We start from the raw sequence: 27,122 nt of genomic DNA, 5'->3' as shown, positions 1-27,122 counted from the left end.
CAGGAATGCTTTTCTTTCTAGCATCGTAATGCGGGTTCAGCGATGTTGGAAGTTTCACACAACTTTTTTGGAAATTGATGAATATTCTAAGATGATCTAAATCTCCTGATTTACTCTCAGTAATGAGAGTCCTATCGGGGGCTGTCGATGCCTGCCTATGACAGCGCAAGCAAGTGCTGTCTCGTAGTTTACAGGGTTAAAAGTATTTTAATACAATCAAGAGAGAAAAGAAAAAGATAGTGTGTAATACATTAAAGTAAATTTTGCAAAGTTGCTTGTATTGATTTTTTTTTTTTTGTTACTTTTCCTCTGGCTCCACTTGAGCTTGATTTGCAATGATTGCAGGGAGCTAATCCAGATGGGTTGATGGGGATGTCTCCTCTTTTTTTTCTAGTGCTAAGGCTTTAACTGTGTGTGCAGCCTGAAGGGGGGTTTGGTGGGGAGGTCTGTACCAGTTGCAGATAGTAGTATTTGTACATAACCGCTCTGATTTCACCACAATCTTCAAGTTTTAATGGGTTGGTGCAGGTTGATGGAGAGAGATCAGTTACAGACATGTGGAACTGGTATAAAAGGAGGGGAGCTTTGCTGATTGCTTTTCAACAGCATTTGAGATGTGAATGACCTTGTTCTAACTATAAAATGTGTGAAGAGACCATCGTGAGACTGCAGTGTGTGGAGTGGCATTCATTTTTTAATGCTTGAGTACTAAGATCAAGTTATTCCCCAGCATAATTAAGAGGATAAGAAACATGCAAGGAAAATGAGAAGCAAAAGATAAACAATTTCTTCTGATGGGATTTTCTTGACCTGTATAAGGAAGGATGATTGTGGAAACTTGGCAATTTTATAGTTAAGCTAAAATGCCCTTGTAAAAGTTTCCTGGAGAACAGTTATATTTTTTATTGCTTGTTGGGTTACTTTTTTGGGTCTGAATTTTTACACTTACAACTTCTTTGTTAGAGCTGGGTGTGAAAAATGACAGTTTAGCAATCTTTCATTGTGAGCTGGGAAACTGCCTTAGTGAGGACTTGACTTTTGTCTCTGTAATCTCTGTAGTCTTTGGGAACATTCCTTGATGGACTTTGTTCCACTAATCCTGTTATTTCTTCAATGTGTTTAGCTCCATCTCACTTTATTGTATTTGCTACAGCTTGGGACCGTGGCTCCGTGGCTGACTTGCGAATGGAATGTGTTCCTTGTATTCCCAGACTTGGGAAATCACTTCATTAGTCACTTGATCATCTAACAGCATAGTTAGAACAGGGCACTAGGGTGAGACTTATTAGTTCTTTGTTCTGTCACACAGACACTGGAAGGAGATAACTTGGTGTTGGGATTTTTGCCTGCTGTAGTATGTGATTGCAATGTTTTGAGAAGCAGTTAGAGGCCTACAGCTGTAAGGGAATGAAGAAATGCTGGTGCTTTTCTATTTTTATTAAATAAAGCTTAGATAACCTCATCTGGCTATTTTTGAGTTGTGCCATTATTTATCTGCTTTGTCTTGAAAATCACTAACTGCTGAATAGTAATCTGAAACTTAGTTGGAAAAAAAAACAACCACCAAAAAACCCCAAAGCCCTCAAAAACAAAGGGGGAAAAAAACCCACCCCCACCCAAAAAGCCCAGACCAGCTAGCGCAGGATGCATATTTGACATTTGCACTGATAAAGTCGTGGTGTGTGTTTGATTTTTTTTTTTCTTCTTTTTTTTTTAAGGAGGAAACCAAAATGTTAGAGCCTGTTTTCCAACATCTAATTTTATGATAGTATGTGTATTATTTTATCTTGTCTTGTTTTGGCACTGGAGAGCTTGTGTTTGCAAGTGAATTGTTGGGAGGGGGAAGGAAGGACACTATTGCATCATCATGTTAATTAGAGTGCAGCTAAATACGATTACTTTTCTTGTATCTAGCAAGAAATATGGACTCCTCTTCCATGTTGAAAATCCATCTGTGTATAAGTTACTTTTGTTAGATAAAATAGACTCATTCCTTTGCTTTGCTCCTTTCTAAATAAGAATTGCATGGTTTTAAATTCCTTAAAAAACCCAAACAAGTTGCGTACAGTTGCCTCGAAGAATATGTAAAGCCTTTAATCAGAAGAAAGTTGTGTTTGCTTTTTTTTTTTATGGACTTCTATTTTTCTTTTCTTGTTTTTAAGGGATTTCGCATTATGTAAGAATTAAAAAAAAAAAGAGGGGGGGAAGGGAATCTATTTGAAGTTGTAGTTGAAATCTGCACCAGTTTTCTGAGAGGTTGATGTGGACACTGAGTTCTGGAATTACAGGGAATGTGTTTGACACAATGAGGGGGAAAGGCATTTCCATAGTTCCTGAGGCTTTTCATGAGAAGACAGAAAGGAAAGGGAAATGCTGATGAATGATATTTACATTTCTGTTTGAGTATTCCTGGCCCAGGAGTTTGTAGTGGAGTCCTCTTTTTTTTTTTTTGCCAGGGATAAATCTGAGGTATCTGTGTACAAAACAGTCAGTTCTCGTACTCTCTGCGTTTCCCGTGAGTTGGATCACCTCTGCTCCGCAAGGCCGTGGCCTGTGATGATGGAGAAAGAATCTTAGCCATTTCTCCTAAAGGTTTTGCTTCCTTTCAGACTCATTTCTCCTTCCAGAAAATCTGCTACTACTAATGTAACAAGTAATTTTATGGCACCTTCTACTTAAGTGTGTCTAATAAATTTAGCTGATTAGCATCGTGGTGTAATAAAGAGTTGTTAGTAGCAGCCATCTGTAAAGTGGAGATAAACCCTCCGGATTTGGTTGACAGAATTTAAATAGGGAAGGGAGATCTGTATTGTGATTTACCACCTATGCTTCCAGCCCTTGCGTTGCCCTTCTATTCTGTATGTGCTTGCTCACATGTAAAACCTCTGTGCAGCTAATCAGATGCTTGAAATACTGCTTTGGGTTTCATAAATGCCTGGTTTTAGAAATTTTGATTGAGGAAACTGGTAACTCTGGAGTGCAGAGTGCTGTCTAGATGTAGGAATGGGAATAATGAATGTCGGGCACTAACTAAAGTTTGAAACGTGTGGCATGAAGTAGTGAAGCTTTCTGCTTCAGTTGTTTTCTGGGTAAGTTTCTTAAGACCTTTCAGTCCAAAGGCTACCTGACTTTTTAGAAAAAAGAAGTATTATGCAGTGTTTTCATAGTGTTTTCTTTTACAGCCAAACAGAAGTTAAGCTATGCTTTGAATGCTTCTTTAAACTTTCATTTCTTGTCATCTTGTCTGCTTATTTGCATATGTATGCATACATGTATTCTTTTTAACTTTTATATCAAATGATTTGCGGTTATGCCAGGCCACTTCCTGGTATCTTATTGACAACAGATTGAGAAGCTGCTGTAGCAAAAGGCTAGCTTGTACAAAAAAAGCTTCTTTTTTTTTTTTTTGTAATTTTGTCTGCTTCCCTGCATTCCAGGGGACCGTTGCATACCTTGTATCTGTATTCATTTGCTGCTCTAGGTACATAAACTTTGCTAGATAATGATCTGCCACAACCAGAGGGAATGCTTTCAAAATTAGCTGTTCTCCAGCAGAGAGTGCGTGATGGGAAGCGCTAAGTGTTTTGTTACAATGCATGTAAATCCTTTTACTGGTTGAACACAGGAGCTCATACCAATGAGTTCCCACTATTATCCACCATCTCTGGCCGGGGCTCTTGAGGCTGTTCCTGCATTGACTCATTAGTAAGTAGAATGAAAAATGGGCTGCAGAATAGCTTCAGTATATATTGCTGTGCAGGGTTAGTGTTAATGCCATGGTAAGTGTTTTCTAGAACAGGTTAACGGCTGTTCTATAGTCATCTTATTGTGTTCTCAGACCAGTGTTTGAGGGTGTAAATTCACCCTGAGTAGTTGTCTTGTTGATATGGAATCCGCTGAGATGATTAATTAAAGAGTAATTATTCAAACTTGTTTGTATGGTTGTCTGATTTGTATGATTTCACACATTTAGACAAGGTTGAGATCTAATGAAGCTACAGAGTATTTCAGGAAGAGCCAAGTATGTGAACTGCTGATAAAAAGAAGGTATTTCCTGTAGGTGAATTTTGGAAACCAAAAATAAAATATGAAAAATGGCAAAATATTAAAAACGAAAGGAGCAATGTGACTGAATTGTCAAGGGAACGCTGGGTCTTGTCTAGATCTCTCTATGGGGCTTCACTCTAATTATCTTATGGGATAATCTGGGTTCAGATCACTGTAATGAATTTGAGTCCTCTTCAACATCAGTTTGGCTGATCATGCTGCAGGTTCCAGGACTTAAAGGTGAAATACTGAAGGATTCATGGTTCATCCTCTTAATCTTTCCTTCTGGTATCTGTCTTTTTCCACTGTGAGTTTCAGTAGCTTACAGACAGTGCTGACCCCGAGTTTAGGGAACAGTTTGTGCCATAAAAGCCCCGCTTTGTCAGCTGGCCAGCAGGAAGATGGGAAGCAGGAGTGTTGTGTTAGTACAGATGGGCACTGCTCTCGGGAAGTAGGTGGGCTGCATTTTGGCTAGCCCCTCTTTGGGGGACTAGTGCACTGTGACTGCCTCTGAAACGTGAGCCAGTGGTTTAGCAACACAGAGGACTCTGGAATTCTCTGTGTGTGTGTGTGCGCGCGCATTGGAGGAGTAACAAAATCTACTGTGTCATGTTGTGTCTTGAGCAATTAAAACTGAGAATGACACCGGTGTGCGCCCAGAGAACCGCTGCTCTGGAGTGCGGGGCTGTCTTGTGCGTTCTGTAGTTCTTTGAGTGTATTTTTGATGCTTCTCTCGATACTGTGGTTCATTATCTCTTGCTGCCCCATGAAGGGTCAGGTGGGCAAGGATTTTTCTACACCAGAAAATGTTTTGCCTTGCTATCTGCATTCTGAATTTTCTTTCCTCCTTTCCTTCTCAGTTCAGCATCTCTCTGAAAAGTGGATAGACATATGTTATCACTTCCTCCAGCAGTATCCCGTGTCAACATTGAATTAGCTTGCATTGTCTTACTACAGATTTCTGGCGGGTAACTGGAACTTTTTAGAAGCTGCTCCGTAGGTGGGGTTAGTAGATGATACATTAGGCTGTTAAAGCAGAGGTGTTGAGACTTGCTTCTCTGAGTCACTTTCGTAGGAATCTGAAACCTGACGAGACATGTGGGATAAGGTCATTTGTCCTGGATTTGGTTTGGTTTGCTTAAACCATTTTATGGAACAAAGATCAAACTGTCTGTTCTGAAGCTGCATATCTGAGGAATTGGAGATTACCTGTTTTCCCCATTTATCAGGGCCCGGAGCATGTGAAAGAGCAGGTGGGAAATCCTTATCAGGAGGAGGTCAGGGTTTTCAAGTTAAGGGTGTGAGTTCTTATCTTCCCTGAGTTAATCTCTTACACAGTTACCAACTTTTTGAACTATGTATCAAAGCTTAAAGAAATGGTTCTTGCTTCTGTGGTGGTGCGATTTTGTTGTCCTCTCAAAATTTTAGATATGTTTAAGAAGGGATGTAACTTCTGCATGATGGCATGGAAGGGATGATGAATACTGCCAAGCCTTTCTAGGTAACTCTTCGGCAGTGGATTCAACTTGCTTTGTAAAAGAGCTTCCTCGCAGCATCCCTCTTAAACAGCCATATGCAGAGAGGAAGCAGCTCATCTGTTCCAGACTGGAGAACAGAACTCAGGTGTGGGTTGAATAGACTCCAGGGTTATATCTGCACTTTTCATCCTGTTTCTTCTGTGTGAAATAGGTAGGAAAAAAGGATTGCTTTGAAAAACAATGTAAGCCTGGTTTACAGTCGAATAATATAGCTAGTTATGAAGTCAAGTTGAGATAATGGGCTGCAGTCGGTCATATGATAAGAATACTCTGAATCATCATCTTTGGCCCTTCTTTGATGTAGTTTGTCCTCCAGGGCCCTATTCTGAGGAGCCATCTTTTTTCACTTTTGCATCTGGCTGAGAATCAGTTAGAATCTCTCTGTCCAAAGCTGTCCAGCTATGACTGAGTTCACTGTAAAAAGCTGTTTGTTTTTTTAGCTACAAGCAGTGGAATAGGTGTATTTGAAAGATTTTGCCAGAGCTTGCTCTGACTGAGGAATTGTCAGGTTGGTAGCCCTTATTAGGAACCTTTTTCCCCTGCTCTTGAACTTAAGCATATTGACATGGTAAATTATTCATGCCCACTCTAGCATACTGTCATAGAGTTTAATAAAATTATGTCAAATGAAGTGTCTCCTTCCTTTGTAACGGCATGTAAAATTAATGTATTAAATTTCTGCAGTGCAGTAAAAAAACATATTTTCTTTCCTTCCATGAGTTGTTCTAGGCAGGATCCAAAAATGCTGAGCTAGGGTTTCGTTCATTTTGGCAGATCCTGCTGTGGTGGGAGCTGGACAGACAGGAAATGCAGGCCTCCTAGCTGATTCACAGAACAAATTTGGCCTGTGATTCTTTTGCTTAGTAGAGGTGTCTTTCTGACTCGGTATAATTGGTGGTGCTCCTGGCTGTTGTGAAGAGGGAGGTACCAACCTTCTGAACGTGTGTGCAGTAGCATAGCCTCCTGGAGGAGTGGCTTGGCTGTTGTTCTGGTTGTGTTGCACCACCGTGAGAGCACTGAGCGAGAGAACAGAATATTTTAAGGCTACTTCTTTTACTTTATCAAGTCTACTGGACTGTTTTTTCCCTTTTTGTCTTTTAGATTTGGCAAAGCCTCCAGTAAATGAACCGAGGGAACCGGAACAGTTTCTAATGCAGGCGCCCCAGGGAAATCCACTACTGCTTTCCCACACCCTACAAGAGCTATTGAGCAAGGATAGTGTGCAGGTGGAGCTTATACCTGAGAAGAAGGGCCTTTTTCTGAAACATGTGGAATATGAGGTTTCCAGCAAGGTAATGTGAACAAGCATTGGTCTTAGTGAGAATGTATCTTCTTAAGAACGGCTGTGCAGTTGCTGTTGGCAAAGTCCTGTCTAATTTGATATAGGTGTTGAGTGATGGTTTTGAGTAGGCCAGTTGGAAGGGCTTACTTTAAATGCAGTAGTGCTATGATTCCTTGACCTGGGCTTCTGCAGTACAGAGCATCTTCTAACTGAGGTCTGATGGATGGTCTGCTAGTTTACTGGCTTGAAACCTGAACTCTGTACAAAAGCAGGTGTGTAACACTGAAAACTGAATGTTTTCATAATGGATTGGTGTAGGCGACTGGATGTTGCAAACTATTTTGAACTAGTGAAGAAATTGTGTTGGCAGTGCTAAACTGAAATCCTTTATAAACAGAAAAGGTACTGCAAATCCTTCTGCAGAGCATAGGCCATTTCCAGTTTACCTCCCCCAATCCTGACCTGTAGGTTCTGCTCTTGGTGTAAGAGAAGATTGAAGATGTATCATGATGTATCTTTTCCTCTTTGAGTGAAATACCTCTCCAGTAACTTCTGTGTATTTTTTTCAAGAAGTAAATCTGTCCTTGTCAAAGTAGACCATGAGCAATTTACATCTCCCAAGCTACCAAAACATCAGTTACTGAGCAATGCTCAAACTGTTGCAGTCATCATTGTACATATTCAGAGACACGTTTGGATCACTTGTTGTGATCTTTTGATCCCCCATTTTTGATCATGAGCCCCCATGACGTTTGGGGCTTTAGGTGTTTTGGACTGACATCTGTAAGTTTGTTAAAGACTGTTGTGAGGGGGAAAGGGCAGACACTGAGTGCTTCTGTGGGCTTTCTAGGACTCAATGTTTATTTTTGCCTGTGATTTCAGGGCACAGGACTCAGTGACCCTGGTGGTCTCTAGTTTTTGAATTTAGGAACTCCTTGCCAACTCCTCTCAGTTGCTATCATCTCTCCTATGGTTGTAGCTGTAGAACGGTACTTCCTCAAAAAAGAAGCATAGCTTGGCCTTGAGCTTCATCTAAGATCTGCAGCACAAATCAACATCAGATTGCAAAGCAGACAAAGAGAGACCCTAGGAGCTGTATCTGTTGTGCTCCAGTGCATGCCTCGTTGCTTTGTTTTTGAAAATGCATAGTGCCACAATAAGTGGTGGATGATGTACAATGCAAACATAGTGAGAACGGGTATAGTGATGTGTAGTCTTTCTTAGCTGCTTCAGTAGTTTAATGTGTAGTAATAGTGTGTGGGGTTTGTGCGTTCTTTATTTATTATTTTTAAAGGATTTCTACGTCCTAAGTGTCTTGTTCTAGCTGCTACTTAACTCCTTTTGGAATGGAAACCCATTTTCTGTGGCCTCTTCTGCATATTGATCTAAGAAATGCAGAATGAAGGACTAAGGTTTTAAGGGAACTTTCAATCTTTGGTTATAGATCTAACATCAGCGAGAGGACTCTTTCTCTTGTGAGGTTCACTTAAAATGTCGGTAATTTGGGCTAATACTTGGTATGATCTAAGCCTGTTTTGCCACCTCTGGGTTTGAAACTGCTTTAGAGAAATTTCCGAAGAGCGAGAGCAGGGACTTGCAGTACTTCAAGAAAAGAGCTCTCTAGAGCACTTTAAGAGTATCGACACCATTTCTAAACGTTCTGTGTGATTTGGAGGACCAGAGAGTTTGAGGAAGTAACAGTATGGAATCAAGACAGATTTAGGGATATTTATAATTTCTTGGGAAACCTCTTCCTCTCCATTTGGTAATCTCTTTAACCTTGTGTGTGAATGAAATCTGACTTCTTTTTTTCAACTGAAGATATTATTCTCAAAAGGACTATAGTTAGAAGAATACCATCTCTATTCATAATTGAAAGGTGGCTGCCTTTGGAGTCTTTTCTCCCTCCTTCCCACCATGAAGCCTCTAAGGATAAGAAATATATAATTTTTACAGTCTCTGGGTGCAATTTTTCTTTTCTTCCTTTTCTTTTTAGTGCAGCTGATAGGGAAAAAAAAAATTACTGAAATGCTGCTGATTGTCCAGCCTGTGTATTGATTTATTTTTTCCCTCCTTCCTCTATTGCAGAGATTCAAATGCTCAGTCTATAGACGATACAATGATTTTGTGGTGTTCCACGAGATGCTGCTTCAGAAGTTCCCGTATCGTATGGTGCCGGCACTTCCACCAAAGAGGATGCTGGGGGGTAAGTCTGGCTCTGTCTTTTGACCAGAGGGCTCATGCTGCAAGCGTGATGAAGATGATACCATTGAAAATAAATGTTTAAAAGATCAAAAGTCTTTGCTTCTGCTTGGCTCAGGAAACAACTCTGAGGCTGTAATATACAATTTGGTGGTGTGAGTTGTTGCCATCCTAGAAATTCTCTATAGGTAAAATACTAACGTAACATTTTAGTGGATTTTTTTTTTCCATTGAAGTTCAGTAGCTAATGACTTCTGTACTGTGGAACAGCTATAGTATGCATTGCAGTGTGTTTTGTGAAGTGTTCGGAATAGAAAAGATTTGTGGAAATCCCATTGTTCTCCTATAAGAGTAAAGATTAAAAAAAACCCAAACCAACTTATATTAAAGGGCTTAAAACTGCAGAGGAGCTGATTGTGTAGAAACAACAAAATTGCTTCTCCAGTGAGAATACTTGATGCTGTTGAGTTAACGTAGGGTTCTGACCTCGTACACACCTAAAAAGGACCTGTGAACGGTGATGTTAAGTGAACGGCTTCAGCATTGCCTCTTACCTTGCACATAAGTCTGACATGCAGGCAGTGGTAACTATGCTTTCTCAGTTGCTTTTTTCCTCACTATGAAAGGTGTCTTTCTGGCAGATGAATCAACCGCTTTAAAGTAGCTATCACCCCCCTTTTTTTTCTCCTGTTCTAAAAGGAGCTTGTTGATCTGCTTAGGATAACCAGAAACTAAAAACTGAGGTTGGAATCAGTGTCAGTTCATTCAAGTATGTTTTAGCTGTTAGAATAGAAACCAATGAATTATCCCAAGACTGAAGGCATATCAAAGCTCCTTCAGGTACATTTTTCACTAATCTGAAATATTTGCACTGGTTTTAAACTTTTATTATTTCAAATGTTGCATAACTGTATAAAACCCTGTCTTGTTTTCTGCTTTATCTGTGGAAGAACAAGCTTTTCACTGTCTTGTCTCCTGCCCATGCTGCTAAGCTTAATATGTTTCAATAAATAATTGATTTCAGTCAAGGAGTTCATGTATCGCTACAGTGAAGAGGAATTGGTAAACAGTGAGCAGTGCGGGGCGTAGAGTGAACTGGAACAAAGCAAAATAATAGTGCTGAAAAGCTTCAATGGTCATATATTCTTATGATGGAATGTAAATTGTAAGGACCTTTCTTTTGAGTTTGCAAAAACCTGTCTGTTGAATTTGACCTGATTCAGTGTTCTCAGCCAGAATTTCCAGAATTTCCACTTCATGCAACACCTGTGAGCAAAGTGACCTTCACTGATTAGTCTCAGTGAAGAGAGAATGCTTGAAAGATGCTACCAATATATACATAATTTGTCAGTCACTGTTATTTCCTTGCATTGCCGGTGTGTTCATATTTCTGTGCATTCACCAGTGCATTTCTTCCCACAGTTATCGTATGTTTAAGAAAAAACCTGATAGGATTAGTTCCCAAACCGTGTTAGGAGCACGGTCCTAATACAGTCCAAAAACGTGTTAAGGCAGAGAGTGATAAGTGCCTTTAGTCCAGTGACTCTGCATGTAGAAAAGCTGCGTAGGTGGTCTTAATAGAAACTACAAAAAGGAAAAAGGAGATTGCATGGGTCGTTCTTGTTTCTGAGTAGGTTAATGGGCTGATAATGGAATTGCAAGACAGAGGATTTGATGGATTAGTATAGATGTGGGACTTCTGCAACCTCCTTAGGCCCAGAGCAGGATGGGCAAAGCTACGCTCTTTTTATATTCTGTATTCTTCTCTACTAAGTTACACTCCGACTTTCATGATGGTCTACTTTCATCCGTCTGTCAGATGAAGGACTGATAGGCTGCTCTTCTCATTTTGGAGGACAGCAGCAAACTGAGGCAGATCGTATGGGAAGTGTGTACATGACTTCAGAAATCTCTATGTAGGCTAAAATATGACGAAGCAAAATGCAACCATAATGACAGAAAAACCATTTGATGGGAGATATTGTGCTAAGGATCATTTAGAGAGTCCATGCAGCCAACAAACTCACAACTTAAAACCGGGACAAAAGAGTAATACCCTTTCATGATATGACTGTTGTCATGGATAAGAGCATGCCTTTAATTTTTTTCTGTGCTGCTTTCTTTTCCTTCAAACTTATTTTACTTTAATTTTTCATCTTTCATGAAAAACTCCAGGATTTTTTGATTTACTGTCTTACTGCAGTGTATCACCAGATTGGTATACTGGTGATATAAAGAGCATATATAAAGTATAAACTCTTCCTGTTTCAGGAAGACGAGTGGAACTTTCTTAATTAGACAAGTAAGGACTCTGTGTGGATATACTGCAGACTGCTGCATAGGTCTTCCGAAGTACTTTCTGACATCTTGCATGAAAACAATGTGGGTACTGATCTTGAGCAAACAACTAAAAAAACCCAAATCCTTTATTCTCCCTCTAGCCCCAAAACACTTAGAAGTGTGGAGGAGGGACAGATGAGGGTACAGCACTCTGAAGCTAGTTCTTCAGAATAGTGAGCAAGAACCCCATAATTATTTGTGGGGTGAACACTTTGCAAGTGGCAGCGATCTTTGCAGTGGCAAGCAGCAGTGTGTTGTGCAGCATTTCCCAGGAGTCCGAAACAGACTGAGATCCCTCCTGGGTACCAGCTGTGGAACCAATTCAGAGGAAGAAAAATCTCTGTATGCCCACAGGTTGTAAGTGGAAGCTTCAGGCCTTAGACTTGGTTACTTAGCCTGCTTACCTGACCCACCCTGTGAAAATAAACACACATAGGTACATATACTGGATTTCAGTAAGATGTAAAGAACCACTTGAAAGAATATTTGTTCTGGTGGTCAATCCAAAAGATCTGTTTTAGGGAGCTGACAGACTACAGGTAATCATTCTTTGCTTTTGTTGCAGTGCTTTAGCAAGGGTTACAAGTATAAAGGAATTATTGGACTGAGTGTTTTCTTTTTTCTCTTTCTGAGCAGCTGTAATATGTGGTGCATTAATTGAAAATGTTTCTTGCCGTAGCTGATCGAGAATTCATAGAATCTAGGAGGAGAGCGCTGAAGCGTTTTATAAACCTGGTGGCTCGACATCCCCCCTTCTCAGAAGACGTGCTCTTGAAACTCTTTCTGTCGTTCAGTGGCTCAGTGAGTACTTGTTAGCAATAGTCTTGAGTTTGCATACCTTCCTGTAGCTGCTTCGCTGGGTACGGAGTTCAGAATTGCTTTTGACCTACACGTTGTTGCTCCCTGTGATGAGGAGAATTTTCTCCCAATAGGTATTGCTACAGCTGGAAAGTGGAAGGTAATTTCACTCAAAGCCAGGAATATAGTATTTTGAAAATAACTGCTCTTAGGGGAATACATATTACGCTTCTCTTTAAATTAAACCTAACCTGGGTAAAGCTGTATCAGCTAAGTTGTGCCTTACCATTGCAGTGTATCTGAGACCTGTGTGAACTGCCTCTGTGTTACTTAGTTCTTTCACGCTCATTTTATTCTGTATCTTCTATAGGATGTACAGAATAAGCTAAGAGAGTTAGTCCAGGGAGTAGGAGATGAATTTATGACCTGCAGATTAGCTACCCAGGCCAAGGTATGTATATGACTTTCTTGCAACATATTATTCTGGTTTAAATGGCTCTGTCCTCCAGGTGGATCAGCTGTGGCGTTTGTTCAGTGATGGAGACCTTAGGTAGGAGAGAGTTGTTTCCAAAGTTTGAAGGACTTTTAAAGCTGTAATGTTATTAAAAAGGTCAAATAAATACTTGACTCTTAAGGGCCTGATATTTTGACGTAAATGCGGGTTCATGAATATGATAAAGGTTAAACAATGAATCCTGCTCAGAACATGTTTCTCAGTAGTTACTTGTACTTGTGTACAAAGAAGCACATACTGCTCAATTTAAAAGCTAATATCTATATTGATGGCTTCCCCGTGTGTTCGTGCCCTCATTCTGTCTGTCGTCCTCTCCCTGTGGGAGAGTGATTTGGACTGTTACAGCGGAATTAGTTATAAGTTCTCCGTATATCTGTTTATCCCAGTGATGAATGCTATGGCAAGTTTTAAATATATGTTCACCAGGTTCATTGAGCAATTTTAAAGCAAGTTGTTGTTCAGGTTCCTGCAACGCTAGCAGAAGGTTTTGCAACTGGAGCTTAATTCAGGTTTTTACTAGTGGTGCACAGGTCAAAAAGAGCTGAACTTTCAGTACATGCTTGTCTTTGCCAGGCTGGCAGTTACTAGTAGCTTCAGATCAGAACCTGAGAGCTTGAAACCTCACAAACCCTGTTTTACCTGCAGAGTAGATTTTGCCAAATCTGTCTACACCTGGTATTTGAACCTTCTTCTGCCTCCGAAAGTTAGGGTATTTGTATCACATCTGACTTAAACACCTAAATTGTAAAGCTAATCTCTTCAGGGTTGTTACGGCATGAGAGAGCAAGCACCAGAGGGAAACCTATCTCTCTGCTGACGATGTGGTGTTCCCACAATTAACGTATGTGAATGTGCCTCTGATTTGTCCACTAGTAATCTCTCTTGCACTTCTTCAGGACTTCCTTCCAGCTGACATACAGGCCCAGTTTGCTGCTAGCAGGGAGCTCATCAGAAATATTTATAATAGCTTTTATAAGCTTCGGGACCGCGCAGAGAGGATAGCTTCTCGAGCTATTGATAATGCCTCAGATCTTCTCATATTTGGAAAGGAGCTAAGGTAGGTTGGGAGGAAGGGGATTTGCTAATGTGAACATTTCTACTGTTGTTTCAGAACTCAAAACTGTTGTAAGGTTTACCTGTAAGGTAAAAAAAACCCAAACCTGTAAGGTTTACCAATGGTCTGGTAAGAATGAGTGTTTCAATGTATGCTGTAGGCCATAATAAAACTTTTTCTACTATAAAAGAAGAAAATGCATGCTTTCCACTAAGGTTGCATTCCATAGAGCAACAGAAAAGAAAATATAAATACCTTAACATTCAAGTACTGGTTTTATTGTCTCTTCCCCTAGTATATACACAGCTCTGCATTTGTGATTGCGCAGTAGTAGCGCAGCACTGCGAGCTATTTAGACAGATTTGAAACTCTGAACTGTGCTCTGCAAATAAATGTATCCACTTAGTGGAATTTGTCTCCTGGATTTGAATACTGCTTATCTCCTCCTAGTGCTTTGGGCTCAGACACTACACCGCTTCCTTCCTGGGCTGCTTTGAATAATAGCACATGGGGGACTCTGAAACAAGCCTTGAAGGGTCTGTCTGTTGAATTTGCACTGCTGGCAGATAAGGCTGTGCAGCAGGTGAGTTCTTTTTCCTTTTTTCTTTGTTCTTTTTTCTTTTTTCTTTGGGGTTTTTTTGTGTGTGTAAAATGAAGGAGGTGCATTGCTGCCTTAAGTTTCATCTTGAATCGTGAGCTCTGTGGACAGAGGAACGTAAAGAGTTAAGAGGGAGATAGTAGTCCATACTCATATCCTCGACCACCAGCCTGCTTGTTCAAGCTTGAATGAAAAACCTGGACTGTGTTTAAATGGGGAAAAAAAATATAATGGGTGAGGGAAAAGCCGGCTTGCTTTATTAATTTTAAGTGGTTATTGGACAAGTTAAGTTGTACTGCTATACTGAGCTGTCCGAAAGTCCTGCATCCTGTTTGATTAATCTGCTGCAGAGAATCCAGCAGAACTTATTTTTGAATCAAGTTTTGACATTCATGTACTTAAATGAATGACAGGAGTCATTCAGACAGAAGCATCATATCTCTGTGTAAGTGTGCGGTGTGATAATGACTGTTAGAATAATGTGAGAACATGACAGTCTGGGAAGCAGAAGTAATAGTTTTGTCTTCACTTCCCTTCATCTTGTGTTAAAATACTCAGCACGGTTTTATAGATGAGTCAGACCAGGTCTTTTTCTCTGGAGTTTATGCTCCAGAGAGCTCTATTGATACAGGAAGAAAAGGCAATATTTAGTAAAATACAAAAACAACTAGTGAAATTTGGCTTGGTGTCTCATTTCTCCCTTCTGATGCATGAACTATTATGGGAAACATGCAGGTATTTATGGCTTTAATGGATTAGTTAACTGTGTAAGAGGGGAAGGTGAAAGATTGGAGAAATCTGCAAGAGAAGGAAATTCTAGGCAGAGCGCGCTGAAAGGACTGACACACAGGACTGTGAAACTAACTCTTCTTGTTAAAGGGATCAGTCAGTTGGAAAAGCTGTTCCTGCTCCAGTCAGATCTTTGTTCTGCACACTGAAGGCTAAACACTCCAGTGCCATCTGAAGGATTTTTGATGCAGTTGATGTGCCCTGGAGAATACAGTGGAGGGCTTGCATGGTGTAATGATGTGAAGAACTGTGATGTCAGTTCTTGCCAGGCTTACATAAAATGTACTTTTTCCTTGTTTTCTAGGGTAAACAGGAAGAGAATGATGTGGTGGAGAAGCTGAACCTTTTCCTGGATTTACTCCAGTCCTATAAAGTGAGCTCTGCTGTTCTTCTGCCAGTGAGAAAGTTGTTTAGAGCAAGTTTGTGCTCTTTAGAGGGTGTAACGCCAACTGAATGGAAAACTGTCTGGGAGGCCAGTTCAGAGGCGAACTGGGCATCTGGCAGAGGGAGGGGAGTGGCTGTTGGCCGTAGTTAGCTCTATAGCCTTACTGATCAGCTCGTCTTGTGATGAGTACTTGCCAAACAGCAAACCCTGCAAGGAATTTAAAAATATGACTGCTTGAACTATATGGATCAGCTAACTTTTTTCTAGATTTGGCTGGTTTTGAGTCAAAACAGTGAATTAGATGGCTACTGGTTTGCTCATGCAGACATGAGTTCAGTTACAAATGAAAGAATTTTTGTTAATACTAAGCTTTCTGTCAAAGGCACTTCTTTTTAGAAGCAACTACTAAAACTGTATGTTGTAGCCCTGACATTCCCAGGCCTGGACTGAAGTAGAAGGACACTGGCAAGCTCTTGCTACAGTTAATTGCCAACACTTAATATTGAGAAGGGCACAAAAGATAAGAGGCCTGATATGATCCAAAATGTTGGCAGAAGTGGTGCTCCAGATTGCCTCTTAAACTCACTGATCTGGGTCCAGGCAGTTTTGTTTCTCTAATTCTTAGCTGCCAACATTTTTTGACCCTTTTGAAAACAAAGAAACAAAAATCTGCAGCATAGAAATTACATAAAGCGTGACCATGTGTTCGTGTTCCTGGTGTACTTGGCTTGTGTGCTTGCTGTCTCTTACCTTCCACTAAGTACCTGTTTTTCCCTTTTCTCATAAAGGACCTGTGTGAAAGACATGAGAAGGGGGTATTGCACAAGCACCAGCGAGCATTGCATAAGTACAGCATGATGAAGAAGCAGATGATGAGTGCCACTGTGCAGAACAAAGAACCAGAATCGGTGGAGCAGTTGGAGTCTCGGATCGTGGAGGTAGGGCAGATGCCTGGGAGAGCGAAGGGTGGTACTGGACTCCTATAATGGTGCTGCTATGTAGCTCAGTCATATTTGCAGAAAGCCATTAGGCTGAAAGGGTAACCAGTACTTTGGGTAATTTGAGCTACCTGCTGTGCTACACGGAAAACAAAATTGTTTTCCTCAACACTTACACTGGCTCTTTGGCAACGTGTCATTTGCAGGCACTGTGGAAGGTGACAGTCTGCACAATGCAAATGCAGTTGCTGTCATATCAAATGGGTCTGGGAACTGCCTTTTTAGGTTTTTGGTATGTGTTTGAGTTGCTTGTATGGCGAAGAATGCTGTTTTCTCCTGCTGCAAGTGAACCTCCTTGGCACCCTGTTCCTGGCAATGTATTTCACCGAGTTCCTCTTCTTTCAGCAAGAAAATGCTATCCTAACCATGGAGCTGCGGAATTACTTCTCTCTCTATTGCCTGCATCAGGAGACACAGCTTATCCATATCTATCTGCCTCTCACGTCTCACATTTTGGGGGCCTTTGTCAACTCCCAGATCCAGGGTCACAAAGAGGTGAGTTCCTCTGGACTGTATTCTTTTTCCCAAAATCTGAGAATTTGAATGTATTTGTTTTCACCAGTGGGCCTTCCTCCTCTAATGATCTGCCCAGCTGCACTCTTTCATAACTTCTTGAGAAATCACTTAAGGTCTTTCCAGTTTGGGATGAGGATCAAGGCTGGCTCTAACCCCTCTAAAACACTGTATCTTCTTGCAGCAAGTTGCTGTGTTTTTCTTTTTGTCATCTTCTCTGCAGATGGCCTTACCCTACAGGTAGTTGAAGAAGACACAACCATTAAATAACTAGCTATTATGTAATGAATGATGTGTGTTTTCTAGATGAATCTGGGTTTTGTTGTGCTACATAGAAATCAATATAACAAAGAACAAGTTCCTTGTTTGTGCTCTAAATCCAAGAGCTCCCTTTTGTTAACCCCATGTACAGACTTTCTTTCATTCGTTATATCAGAAAAGTCTTTCCTCCTTCAGCCTCCTTCCTTCCCTGCAGTGGAGGAATTTGACCAAGGTGTGAGAAATCTCCCTTCCATGCATGCTTAGTAAAATGCTGAGAGCTGCATGATAGCACCAGTCTAAAAAGCACAATCTGGGTCCACTGGACTTCCCCAAAGTGCTTCAGCAAATTTGTGTTGTGCTTTTGAGTACCCTGAAACCGTTGCTGAAGTACAGTGTGGTGAGATGATTACCTACCGTGTTGTCATGTCTATTTTCTCTCCTTTTCCACTCACAGATGAGTAAAGTTTGGAATGAATTGAAGCCGAAGTTGAGCTGCCTCTTCGTGGGATCTAGCAATATGCCAACTCCACCATTGTCACCTCCAGAGGGAAACTTCTTCTCCAATTAATGCTCTGAGCATCTAGCGTGGAGCGAGAAGTGCAATCAGCAACGGGGTGGGACCTCTACCTCCAGGTGTTAGAATGAATCCTCCAAACAGTGCTTTTTTTTTAAAGATTTTTTTTTTTAATACCGCTGCTTTGAGCTGCTCTCTGATTTAGACAGACTGGATGTGGGGCAGAACATATGGTTATAAAGACAATTTCTTAATTTTGAAATGCTCTGGGGCAGAGCTGATGTTCATTACTCTGCTGACACTCTTCATGGGGTCAGGATGTGACCTGGTGCAGTGAGTGCTGCAGTGTTGTAGCTGGTGCCTCTGCATCTTGTACTAACAGTCCTCCGGTAATGTTTATCTGCACACATGCTGACACATCTCTGCACATCTCTGAAGTGCTGAGATGAACGGGATATCAGAAGCACTTGCTTGTAGTAGAGATGGTTTGCCTTTTAAGCTTGGGAGGGCCTGTGTTAGAGGCGTAAGGATCCGCCATCCCATCGATAGGTGTCTGGATTTGATTTCTTACCCCTAGACCAATGCAAAATACGTGAATGAAGTGGTAGGATTCGCTAACCCGGCTGGGTAGGGGTCAGAGCTGCTGTGTGACGGTAGCTTTCCCAGGGAGCCTAGGTTGTGTGGTCAGTGTGTTTCAGTTCACAGTTGCAGGGCAGCCTAGGGACTTGCTCATATTTTTCAGTTTGGGGCCAAAGACAGCTGGGTTCAGGAACTCAGAGGAGTTTGCCTGGCATAAATGAGAAAATTGAATAAAGCACTCCTTAATTGTAAGCCACTCGTACTATACGAGCAGAATAGCTACAAGATAGCTTGTTTATTTTCTGGAGGTTCTGACATCCATCTATCTATGTTGCGTAGCTGTTGAGGACTATTAGAGAGCTGCTGACCTGAAGGCTGGCATTTTCTTTGGTCTGATATCAGATGAAGTATCCTGTTACACCAACAGGCTGGGACACAATGCTGATAAAGTTCATTAGTAAAAAAATCAGTATTTATCAGGATGTTACTATCATTCTTTTTTCTGACTGTGGGTATCATTGGAGTGTGTTTGTGAAGGAGAGAAGACAATTAAATGACAGTTCTCTATCTCTAAAAATAGCACAGCCCTTGGTAATGGAGTTTTTAGAATGATTTGTGATTGTGATAAAGGGACTAAACATTCTCCATGTTTCACTTTGTATCTCCAGTGACTTTCCCTCGTGAGGCAAAGGGTAGGGGGAGGAGAGCTTGCATGTTGTGTTACCTCGGGGGAAATTGTGCATATCCTCCAGAGAAACTGATAAGTGAAAAAACTGCAGACGTAAGCAGCAAAACTCTATGTGAACAGGACTCTCCTGAACCTAAGTTCTCTGGGGCCAAAATAGCTGCCAAAGGGGAATGTGAGACTTGGCTGCTTAGCATTTTCTCTGACTGGGTAAAAAGGAAGCACATTAATAAGGATGAGTGCTCGCTGTCAAACTGGAACCGTTACAGTATTTTCCCATTGGGGAACTTCCCCATTAGCAGGAAATATATTTAAAGCCTCCAATTACAAACGCTGTTTTTCTTTTTTTAATTTAGAAAATTCAGTGCAACATGAAGCTCTTCCTAGTCCAGGTGGAAATTATGGGTTAGTTTCTTCAGCTGGGACCAAGATAAGAAGTTACTTGCCCAGTTTCATGAGACTGGCATAACCATTACACACACCCCTGAAAATATGGTTAAGTGCACTTATGTGGATTTCTTGGGTGCTGGGCCTTAAGGATTTAGGGTGTCTTGTTTAACAACCTTGCTCAGAATGCATTATTAAGAGCTTTTTATAGCAATTCAAATGTTAACTCTCTTCTGAGTCTTTCCTCCTGCGTATTGGCCTTGTCCGGTGAGACAGATTAACTGCAAATGGCTGTGACAGATTTGCTTCTCTCTCCTGAAGATTTCCAAAGTGATGCAGAAGAGGTTCTGCTCATAAGCCAGAGCAAACTGGCTGGGGACGGAAGCGTTTCTAAGTACAGTAACAAAGAAGATACTATCTCAAGAATGGCACAAAAGGTTTTTCTGCTTGACTTTTACCTTGATTAGGAAGATAGTTTGTGGTTAAAGTGCGGAAAGCGTGGTGCCATATTTTTAAATGCTCTTCACTCCGAGCATCTTCAGGAGGTGCTGGCTGGTTATGGCCTGTCATTTGCTTAGTTTTAGGACCCAACCTCCGTCATTTAGCCTTGTTTGCCTGATGTGGTGAACAGTCAAATGGAGAAAATACTGTATGTTTTGGGGCAAGATCCGGTATCGTCTATGTAACTTGTCTGGCTGGGGTAGATGACTGGGCTATGTTATGTAGGAGCACTTGCAAAGTATTAGCCTGAATTGAACTTTGCACTTCTTAAGTTTAGAAAAAAGTTACAATTTTGGACTTTATTAAAAAAAAAACAAACAAACAACCCCCCCCAAAAACAAACATTCAAACCACATTTGGGCTTTAGACTAACTCCTCTTTTCTGTTCTTCAGAGCAAGAATTCTACAGTCCAAATGCAGAGACTGTAATAATGATAATCACAGACTGCATGACCTATACAGAAACTGGAATTATGTTGTTTTGAGAAAACACCCATTCCTCCATTGTCAGCCCTTGCCTCCTTGAGGAGAGCAGTTTTTGGATGTGGGGTTTTCTTGTCTTGATTTCACTCAGTTCACCTAATATTTTGAGAACAGAAGCCTAGTGTTCTCAAAGCTGATGGCACTTTCAGAGTTTATTTCATACTGGACTGTCAAGCTTCTGCCTCATTCCTAAACACACGCACACACTATTTCATACAATCTTTAGTTTGCAAACCTTATTTTTGGGAGGCTGGTCAGTGTGCAAATAGCACTATTATGTTTACCTCAATATGCGAGGGATTTCCTTACTCTATCTGTCTTGTTCAGGGATCTGTCAGACTTGGAGAGCAGCATCAAGTACAGCTTGCTTCTTCTAGAGGAATGCAGCAGAGAATACTTCAGTTGTTTGCCTACCCTAGTCAATGTAGGGGAAACAGTTCTAGTTGCCTTCATGTTACTGCCTTCAGCAGCAAACAGCCTAGCCATATGCAAGGGTGAGAATGAGACTTAATGAAGTTGGTTCTATTGCTGGTGGCTGGGCAGATTGCAGTAAACACTAAGCAAACCAGAAGACTAATTGAAGAGCGTGTGCTGCCGGTCCAAGAACTGATCCTCTTGTAAGATGCAGTGCCAAGGAGTTAACGTGCCTTCTTGAGTGGAAACTTTCTGTGTATTGCTTGAGCTCATGGGGACTTTCACGTGTTCAAAATAGTAATGGTAGAAAAGGCCTCCAGTCTTTCAGTGGGTGTCTCTCTCAAAATCTGTCGCGGAGGTACCAGAGTAGTAGACAGCTGAGAACCTGAAACTTTGCCCGAAAAATGTTTTATCAGAAGGGCTATATGTTTATGTCACTCCTGAGGTCTCCTCCGCTTCAAGCTGCGAAGTGGCAATATACAGGCTTTTTGACCAGTATCATGTGTTGAAAGGCTTTGCAAACTATATTTGCAATTCTACCTTAATCTTTGATTCTTCCTTCCCTACCTTCCATCTTCCTTGCAAGCTGCTCCTCCAGAGTTGTAACATGTTTTCAACAGTGCCTTGCTGCATTCCAGTGCTTTTACTCTTCTACTTTGATCAGGCAAGAGTGCAATTCCTGGAATTTGTAACAGGCTAATTTACAATCTTCAGTTTGTGCTGTTTCCTAAAAGACAAAGGTCACCAGCTGGGGACAGAACTTACTTAAAACATGTCAGTCTCCACAACTGTAACAGGAGCAATACATCGCTATTCTTTGACATGAGCTAAAAGTCAGTGCTGGTGAGAGGATCTTCGTAAAAGGATTGAACAGATTGCAGAAGAAGGGATAGCAAATAGAAATGCAAGCCTGAGCTGCACTTGTTCTTCTACCTAAACTCCTGGAGGAACAGAAGTAATTTGTGCTCTCTCACCATGCAATTTACTGTTTCCACCAGGAAATAAATAAAGATAATGTAACAGTGCTAGTCATTCCCTTTGCTATCATGCAGTAAGGTCTTGCATCCTGTTACAAGGTACCTATCCCCTTGTGCTTGTTGTCTCTACTTGCCTCAAGCCATTCTTTCCATTTGAACAGCCAGAAACCCTTACTGCTATGTCAGAAGCGGAGGTGAGTATCAAAAACTCTGTAAATAACTTGGTGTGCAGCACAAAAGGAAAAGGAAGACTCTAAGGTGTTAACTTTTATCTTCTAAGTCTGAGCTGTAGCTTACTAAGCATATGAAGAAGGGCATTTTTGAGCGGTATAAATTATTCAGAACTGCTAGAGGGAGACAAGAAAAAACAGTCTTGTTCAGAGGATGTGAATTTTACTTGCCTGGAATATCCTGTATCTTTGCTTTGCTCAAATAGCCTTATGTATGAAGCACTTTATCCAAATGCAGGAATTAAAGAGCTATTACTACAATTGGTAGACTGGAAATGTTTACAGATCCTATATTACATTCCAAGATTCTATCTGTAAGTGTTATATGTGTTTGTAAAAGTGTTTAAAAAAAAAAAACAAACAAACCCAAAACTTGTGTAAGAAGTTACATATGTGATGTGTTATTTCTAGCACAGTTTGATTAAGCTTTTGCTGCCCAGTGTGCTGAGTTGGGCTGCCCTGAATGCTGAACCAGTCGCCTGCTACCGACAGGTGGCAAAGCTTGCAGCCATAGGTGATGGCACTTTGCAACTTGGACTTGCTGACAGTTCATTTTGTTCAGCATATTTTTACCTGAAGTGCTCAAACAGTTTGAGTTCATGGCAGGAGCTGCAAGAGTGAAAGCAGGGCTGGAACAGTGCCGTACATCTACCTCTTGACTTTTCTTAAGTCCTATAACGTACTACCTTCAGCTGGAGAATCCTGAAGGGATCTCTACCTAAACTTTTCAGAAGGCTTTCACAGCACTGGTTAAGCCTCACCTTGGCCCAGAAAGTAACGCTCAGTAGGGAATAGCTAGAAACTGGCAGAGAGAAGAGAATTGATTCTGCTGCATCACAGTCCACTTAATGTTTTTGTGAAAGGAACCAATTCCTCAAAGGCCCTTAAACAGTCTAGAAGGTAGCCAGCAGATTACAACAGAACAACACATACTTTTACTAAAAAATATTTTTAATATTTTGAAAACATTTCCAGCCATGAGGGAAAAGCCTAAAAATTAGGGTTAACATTAAGTTTTTAATAGTTGTGATCACATAACCACTAATGTATACCACAGCCAGGGACTTCACAGCATGGAAAAATCTTGTTACTTTTATTTCTGCTAGAAGAAACCCCTGTATTTTCCTTACTTCCCTGTGACCTGGCAGATAAGTCTCCTTTGCTGGAGAGTTGAGAAGGGAGACCCTTATTAAGTAGTACTCAGGGTGTTCTATCCCAATGTGGGCAGCAGCGTGTGGGTGGAATGCTTCTGTTTTCTTAAACTTCCTCCACTTCTTTCAGGGTGTGCTCTAGGATAGTGTCTTGTCCCTGGAACTTAAAATAGCCACGAAACAACTTTTTCTGAAGCACCAGGGGAAACCAATAGATATCATCTGCCCACATGTGACTGAATGGCACCTCATCCAGCTGAAACCACTGTGGACGCATTTCTGGTGGGAGAAAACAAAATAACTTTGCATGAGACTTTCTCTTGGGGTTTTTTTTCTGCCTAGACTTTGAATATCTGTCAACAAGCAGCTTCCCTCTATAGCCCAGCTACGTCCCTTCTTAAAGGGATTTTGGCACGAGTAGTTCTGCATTTCTTAAGAGCAATACTGTCTCAGAATAGAATGCACATCCTTCCTTTCTCTCCACTAGCTACCTACCATCACTTTCTGTTGGCTCTCCATGAAACTGATCTGCCCGGAAAATGTGAACTTCCATGAGTTCAGAGTTGCCCACAAATTCAAATGTGATCTGACCCATCTTCTGCAAGGTGTCCACAGTTAGTCCACTCTCTTCCAGGAGCTCCCTGCACAAAAAGTAGACTTCTTTACATGAAAGCAGGCAGTGGGAGAACAAAAAAGCAGTCGTTAGCTTTATTTGCACATTCAAAAACACTTCTAATGAACCAAAGGTGGAAGCTGCACCTGTAAAATGGAGCAGGGCACAGCCTGCAGAGCAAAGCAGAGTTCTGGCTTGCGTTGAAGTATTACACAACAGGGGAGCCATGTCAGAGTGGCTTGTGTGTTATTTCAAGCTCCTAAAGGCTGGCAGGAAGATAGTCTGTATTGGAAGGGGAAGATTCAGAAAAAAAAAAAAGATTGTCTAGTAAAACTTACACTCCTTGCAACCTGATGATCTTTTCTGAGATTAGTTAGAAGTGTGCTAATGCTCAGATGACTGTAGCTGGATGTGACTTAAGAGTTCTGAGATATACTTCATTTAGGCAAAAGGCTTTGCCAACTTCAAGCTAAAGTTTTCAGAATTGTGGGGAAGCAGGTAATAAATACTAGAACATCTGTACTTGCTCCAAATCAGCTACTTCTGAGGCTAACTGAAGCTTATTTAAATAACACTACACACTACGTAACATGATTTGCACACAGACCATTAGGAATACTGTCTCCCATTCAAATGCTGTGTAAAAAAAGCAACAAAGCAATTGTGTAAACTTTACATTTCTGCTCCTTGGAAGTACATTTAGCATAACTGAGAGGCTAGAAGGCAAGACTTTTAAGAGCACTTTGAGAGACTTGCCAGACAACTCTTTTTCCATGCATCACCATGCATGGCTACTTGAAGCACATTCAGTTGCTTGCTCTGTTTATGCTACGCAGTTGGGGCTTTTTTTATTTTTACCTGCCTCTAACAGAATCAGCACAGCTTGGAGTTAGTTATGGTTTTTCTAACATACAAAAATAAGGAATACCTTGAAACAGTGTATCTTCAGTTAAGGTTAATAATTAAGGGAGTTGCATATTTGGCAGTAACTTAATTTTAAAGTGTAATGGGAATTATCTTTAAGGCTCCAGCTTTATTTGGCATCAGTTTTGTGGATCCCATCCTTCAAAATTATATTTCAACTTAATGTCTTAGATAATTTTAGTCTATCTTCCTGAGAAACTATGTCTAAAATAGAGGCAGTTTTCCAGCAACAAAGCTAAAAGCCTCGTTTTACAGGCTGTGACCATGGAAGAACAAAGCACAACACTGCTATGGTTCTCCAAACAATCAGTCTGTCAGCTGTTTGGCTCTGTATATAGTAAGTGGAAACATTACAGGTAGCAAATTAGAAATAATGAACTAGCTAAATGCCCCCCTTACAATATGTGCCACTGAGGAGCCATGGGTACTTGCTGGAAAGTGGCATACCCAGTGGAGGATAGAAATCTTACCGATACAAGAAATTTTTGTTCATGCTTCAGCTTAATATTTAACTATCTGTGCTGTGAGGACATTTTGCACCTTATGCCGCTGCAAACCCGACTGAGACAGCGCAACACGTGAACCACAGCACAATACCTCAACTCCGAACGCAGAGCGGAGGCGGCCCGAGTGAAGTGTGATTTGGACTGTGTGACACGCCCGGAGGAGAGCTGCGCCCGAGGCAGTGCTGCACCACAGCGGTGTTCCCGCCAGGAAGGTGGGCTGCGTGCCGAGCTGGCCTTGGCTCCGGGGCCTGCTTCCTGCTCGGCTGGCCTCGGCAAGAACCGGTTGTGTCATTCTGCAGTAAACTCGGACCAGCTATGTCGAAAGGGATGAGGGTTGGACCGTTCCACAGCCCACAGCAGCAGGTGCTGGTTGTGCTGCGGCACGTTGCACTGAGATCACAGAAACTTCTATCACTTGACATCTCGTATGGACTAAAGCTCCAGTTCCTAACTCTGGGCTAGCACAGATAAACACACACCTAGGGAATCAAATGCTAAATTAAATCATTAGATTTCCACCACAGTCAGTGGCAACGTAAAATGAAGGCCTGATTTAAGTAACAAAACTGATCTCCCTCCCTTCACTCAGAGATGATAAATTACACAAAAAGCCATGATGTAAGCGTCAGGTACGTTAACGCCATGCACTGCTGGGTGCACATCTGCATAGAGGACCCTTCAGTCCCCTGGATTAGCTCACCACAAAACCCAGGTCGTTGCACTGGCACAGCTGAGGAGACGTTTCAGGGCAGAAGCTGTTGAGCACACCCACACTTATCTTCCTGCAGGTGCGAGGGCAATTTTGGGCATATATCAGAAAGTGAGGAAGTAGCAAAGTGTGGTTTTGTGTCAGCAACATTCACATAAAGAATGAGGTACCGAATGGTTGGACTTTATGATCTTAGAAGTCTTTTCCAACCTTAATGATTCTATGATTCTATCATTCAGCTGCGATCTGCTATTTCATTTTAATGATGAGGCAGAAGAACTCCAAGAAATCAGTACTAAAGGCTTCAAAAATGGTACTGTACCTCCATACTGATGGAATTCAATTCCTTAAATCAGCATTAGGGCTTAATGCCACCATGCAGTCAAATAACGAATTTCTACAGTGCCTTTCATAACGGACCCCTAGGAATTTCTACTCTTTTGTCACTACATTTTCACACTACTAAAAATGCTACTGAAAGGTAGCGTCTGTTCAACAGCTTCAAAATTTAAACAATAAGCAGTACACTGGCATAAGCTGTAATTCTGCTATCTAGCCAAAATTAAACTGCACCTTTCTGAACAGTGCAAGAACCTCTGTCCATCACTAGCAGGCCAAGTCTCAGTGTAGATTAGAGTCCAAGAGATGGAGGGAGGACACTCAGTAACTGCCAGTTACTCATGGACTGGATGACAATTAAAGATTTGCAGATGACGGGCAACGGGGAGCAGTCCCGTTTCTTTGTACATGTGGGTGACCCCTCATCACCCGTGGAGCAGGCGATTTTCTCCGTTCGGAGATGGCTCACGACCGCCACGGGTGGTGGGTAACACACTGGTTACGAGGGTGCTATGGATCAGCCGAGCTGCAGTCACTCCACCTGCAGCCCACCACAGGCGGTCTAACACCTCCACGGCCCAACCTGTGCCCCTCCCCCCCTCCCCCCGGGGCGCCGGCCGAGCCGGGCCAGGCCTCACCTGCGAGCAGCCTCCTCGATGCTCTCCCCAGGCTGCACCTTCCCCCCGAAGCCGTTCCACAGCCCGGCTCCAAACCCGCGTTTCTTCATGCCCAGGAGGACGCGGGGCGGCTGCACCACCAGGACAAGGGTGAAGAGCCGGGACGTGCACATG

The 27,122-nt window shown here is 41.6% G+C and overlaps 2 protein-coding genes across 2 annotated transcripts in view; one reads left to right on the top strand and one right to left on the bottom strand.

The window, feature by feature from the left end:
* SNX8 (sorting nexin 8) overlaps positions 1 to 17,974 on the top strand; it is an 18,263-nt gene extending 289 nt beyond the window's left edge. Inside the window, exons 2-11 of the mRNA XM_010295191.1 lie at positions 6,687 to 6,877; positions 8,956 to 9,073; positions 12,089 to 12,210; positions 12,578 to 12,658; positions 13,618 to 13,778; positions 14,226 to 14,358; positions 15,467 to 15,535; positions 16,336 to 16,485; positions 16,891 to 17,040; positions 17,774 to 17,974. Coding sequence (XP_010293493.1) covers positions 6,687 to 6,877; positions 8,956 to 9,073; positions 12,089 to 12,210; positions 12,578 to 12,658; positions 13,618 to 13,778; positions 14,226 to 14,358; positions 15,467 to 15,535; positions 16,336 to 16,485; positions 16,891 to 17,040; positions 17,774 to 17,887 — 1,289 coding nt within the window. The 3' untranslated portion in view covers positions 17,888 to 17,974. The remainder of the gene's footprint in view (positions 1 to 6,686; positions 6,878 to 8,955; positions 9,074 to 12,088; positions 12,211 to 12,577; positions 12,659 to 13,617; positions 13,779 to 14,225; positions 14,359 to 15,466; positions 15,536 to 16,335; positions 16,486 to 16,890; positions 17,041 to 17,773) is intronic.
* Positions 17,975 to 23,045: 5,071 nt separating this feature from the next.
* NUDT1 (nudix (nucleoside diphosphate linked moiety X)-type motif 1) lies at positions 23,046 to 27,121 on the bottom strand. The gene is made up of 3 exons (XM_010295190.1): positions 26,970 to 27,121; positions 23,736 to 23,881; positions 23,046 to 23,519 (listed from the first exon to the last, which is right to left on the bottom strand). Exons 1-3 carry the CDS (start codon positions 27,119 to 27,121, stop codon positions 23,347 to 23,349), a joined length of 471 nt encoding a protein of 156 aa, XP_010293492.1. The 3' UTR covers positions 23,046 to 23,346.
* Position 27,122: the final 1 nt, after the last annotated feature.

The sequence above is a fragment of the Phaethon lepturus genome, unplaced genomic scaffold (assembly GCF_000687285.1).
Source record: "Phaethon lepturus isolate BGI_N335 unplaced genomic scaffold, ASM68728v1 scaffold8509, whole genome shotgun sequence".
Classification (NCBI taxonomy): domain Eukaryota; kingdom Metazoa; phylum Chordata; class Aves; order Phaethontiformes; family Phaethontidae; genus Phaethon; species Phaethon lepturus.
The sequence above is the reverse complement of the archived record's forward strand: the minus strand, read 5'-3'. Positions and strand labels throughout refer to the sequence as shown.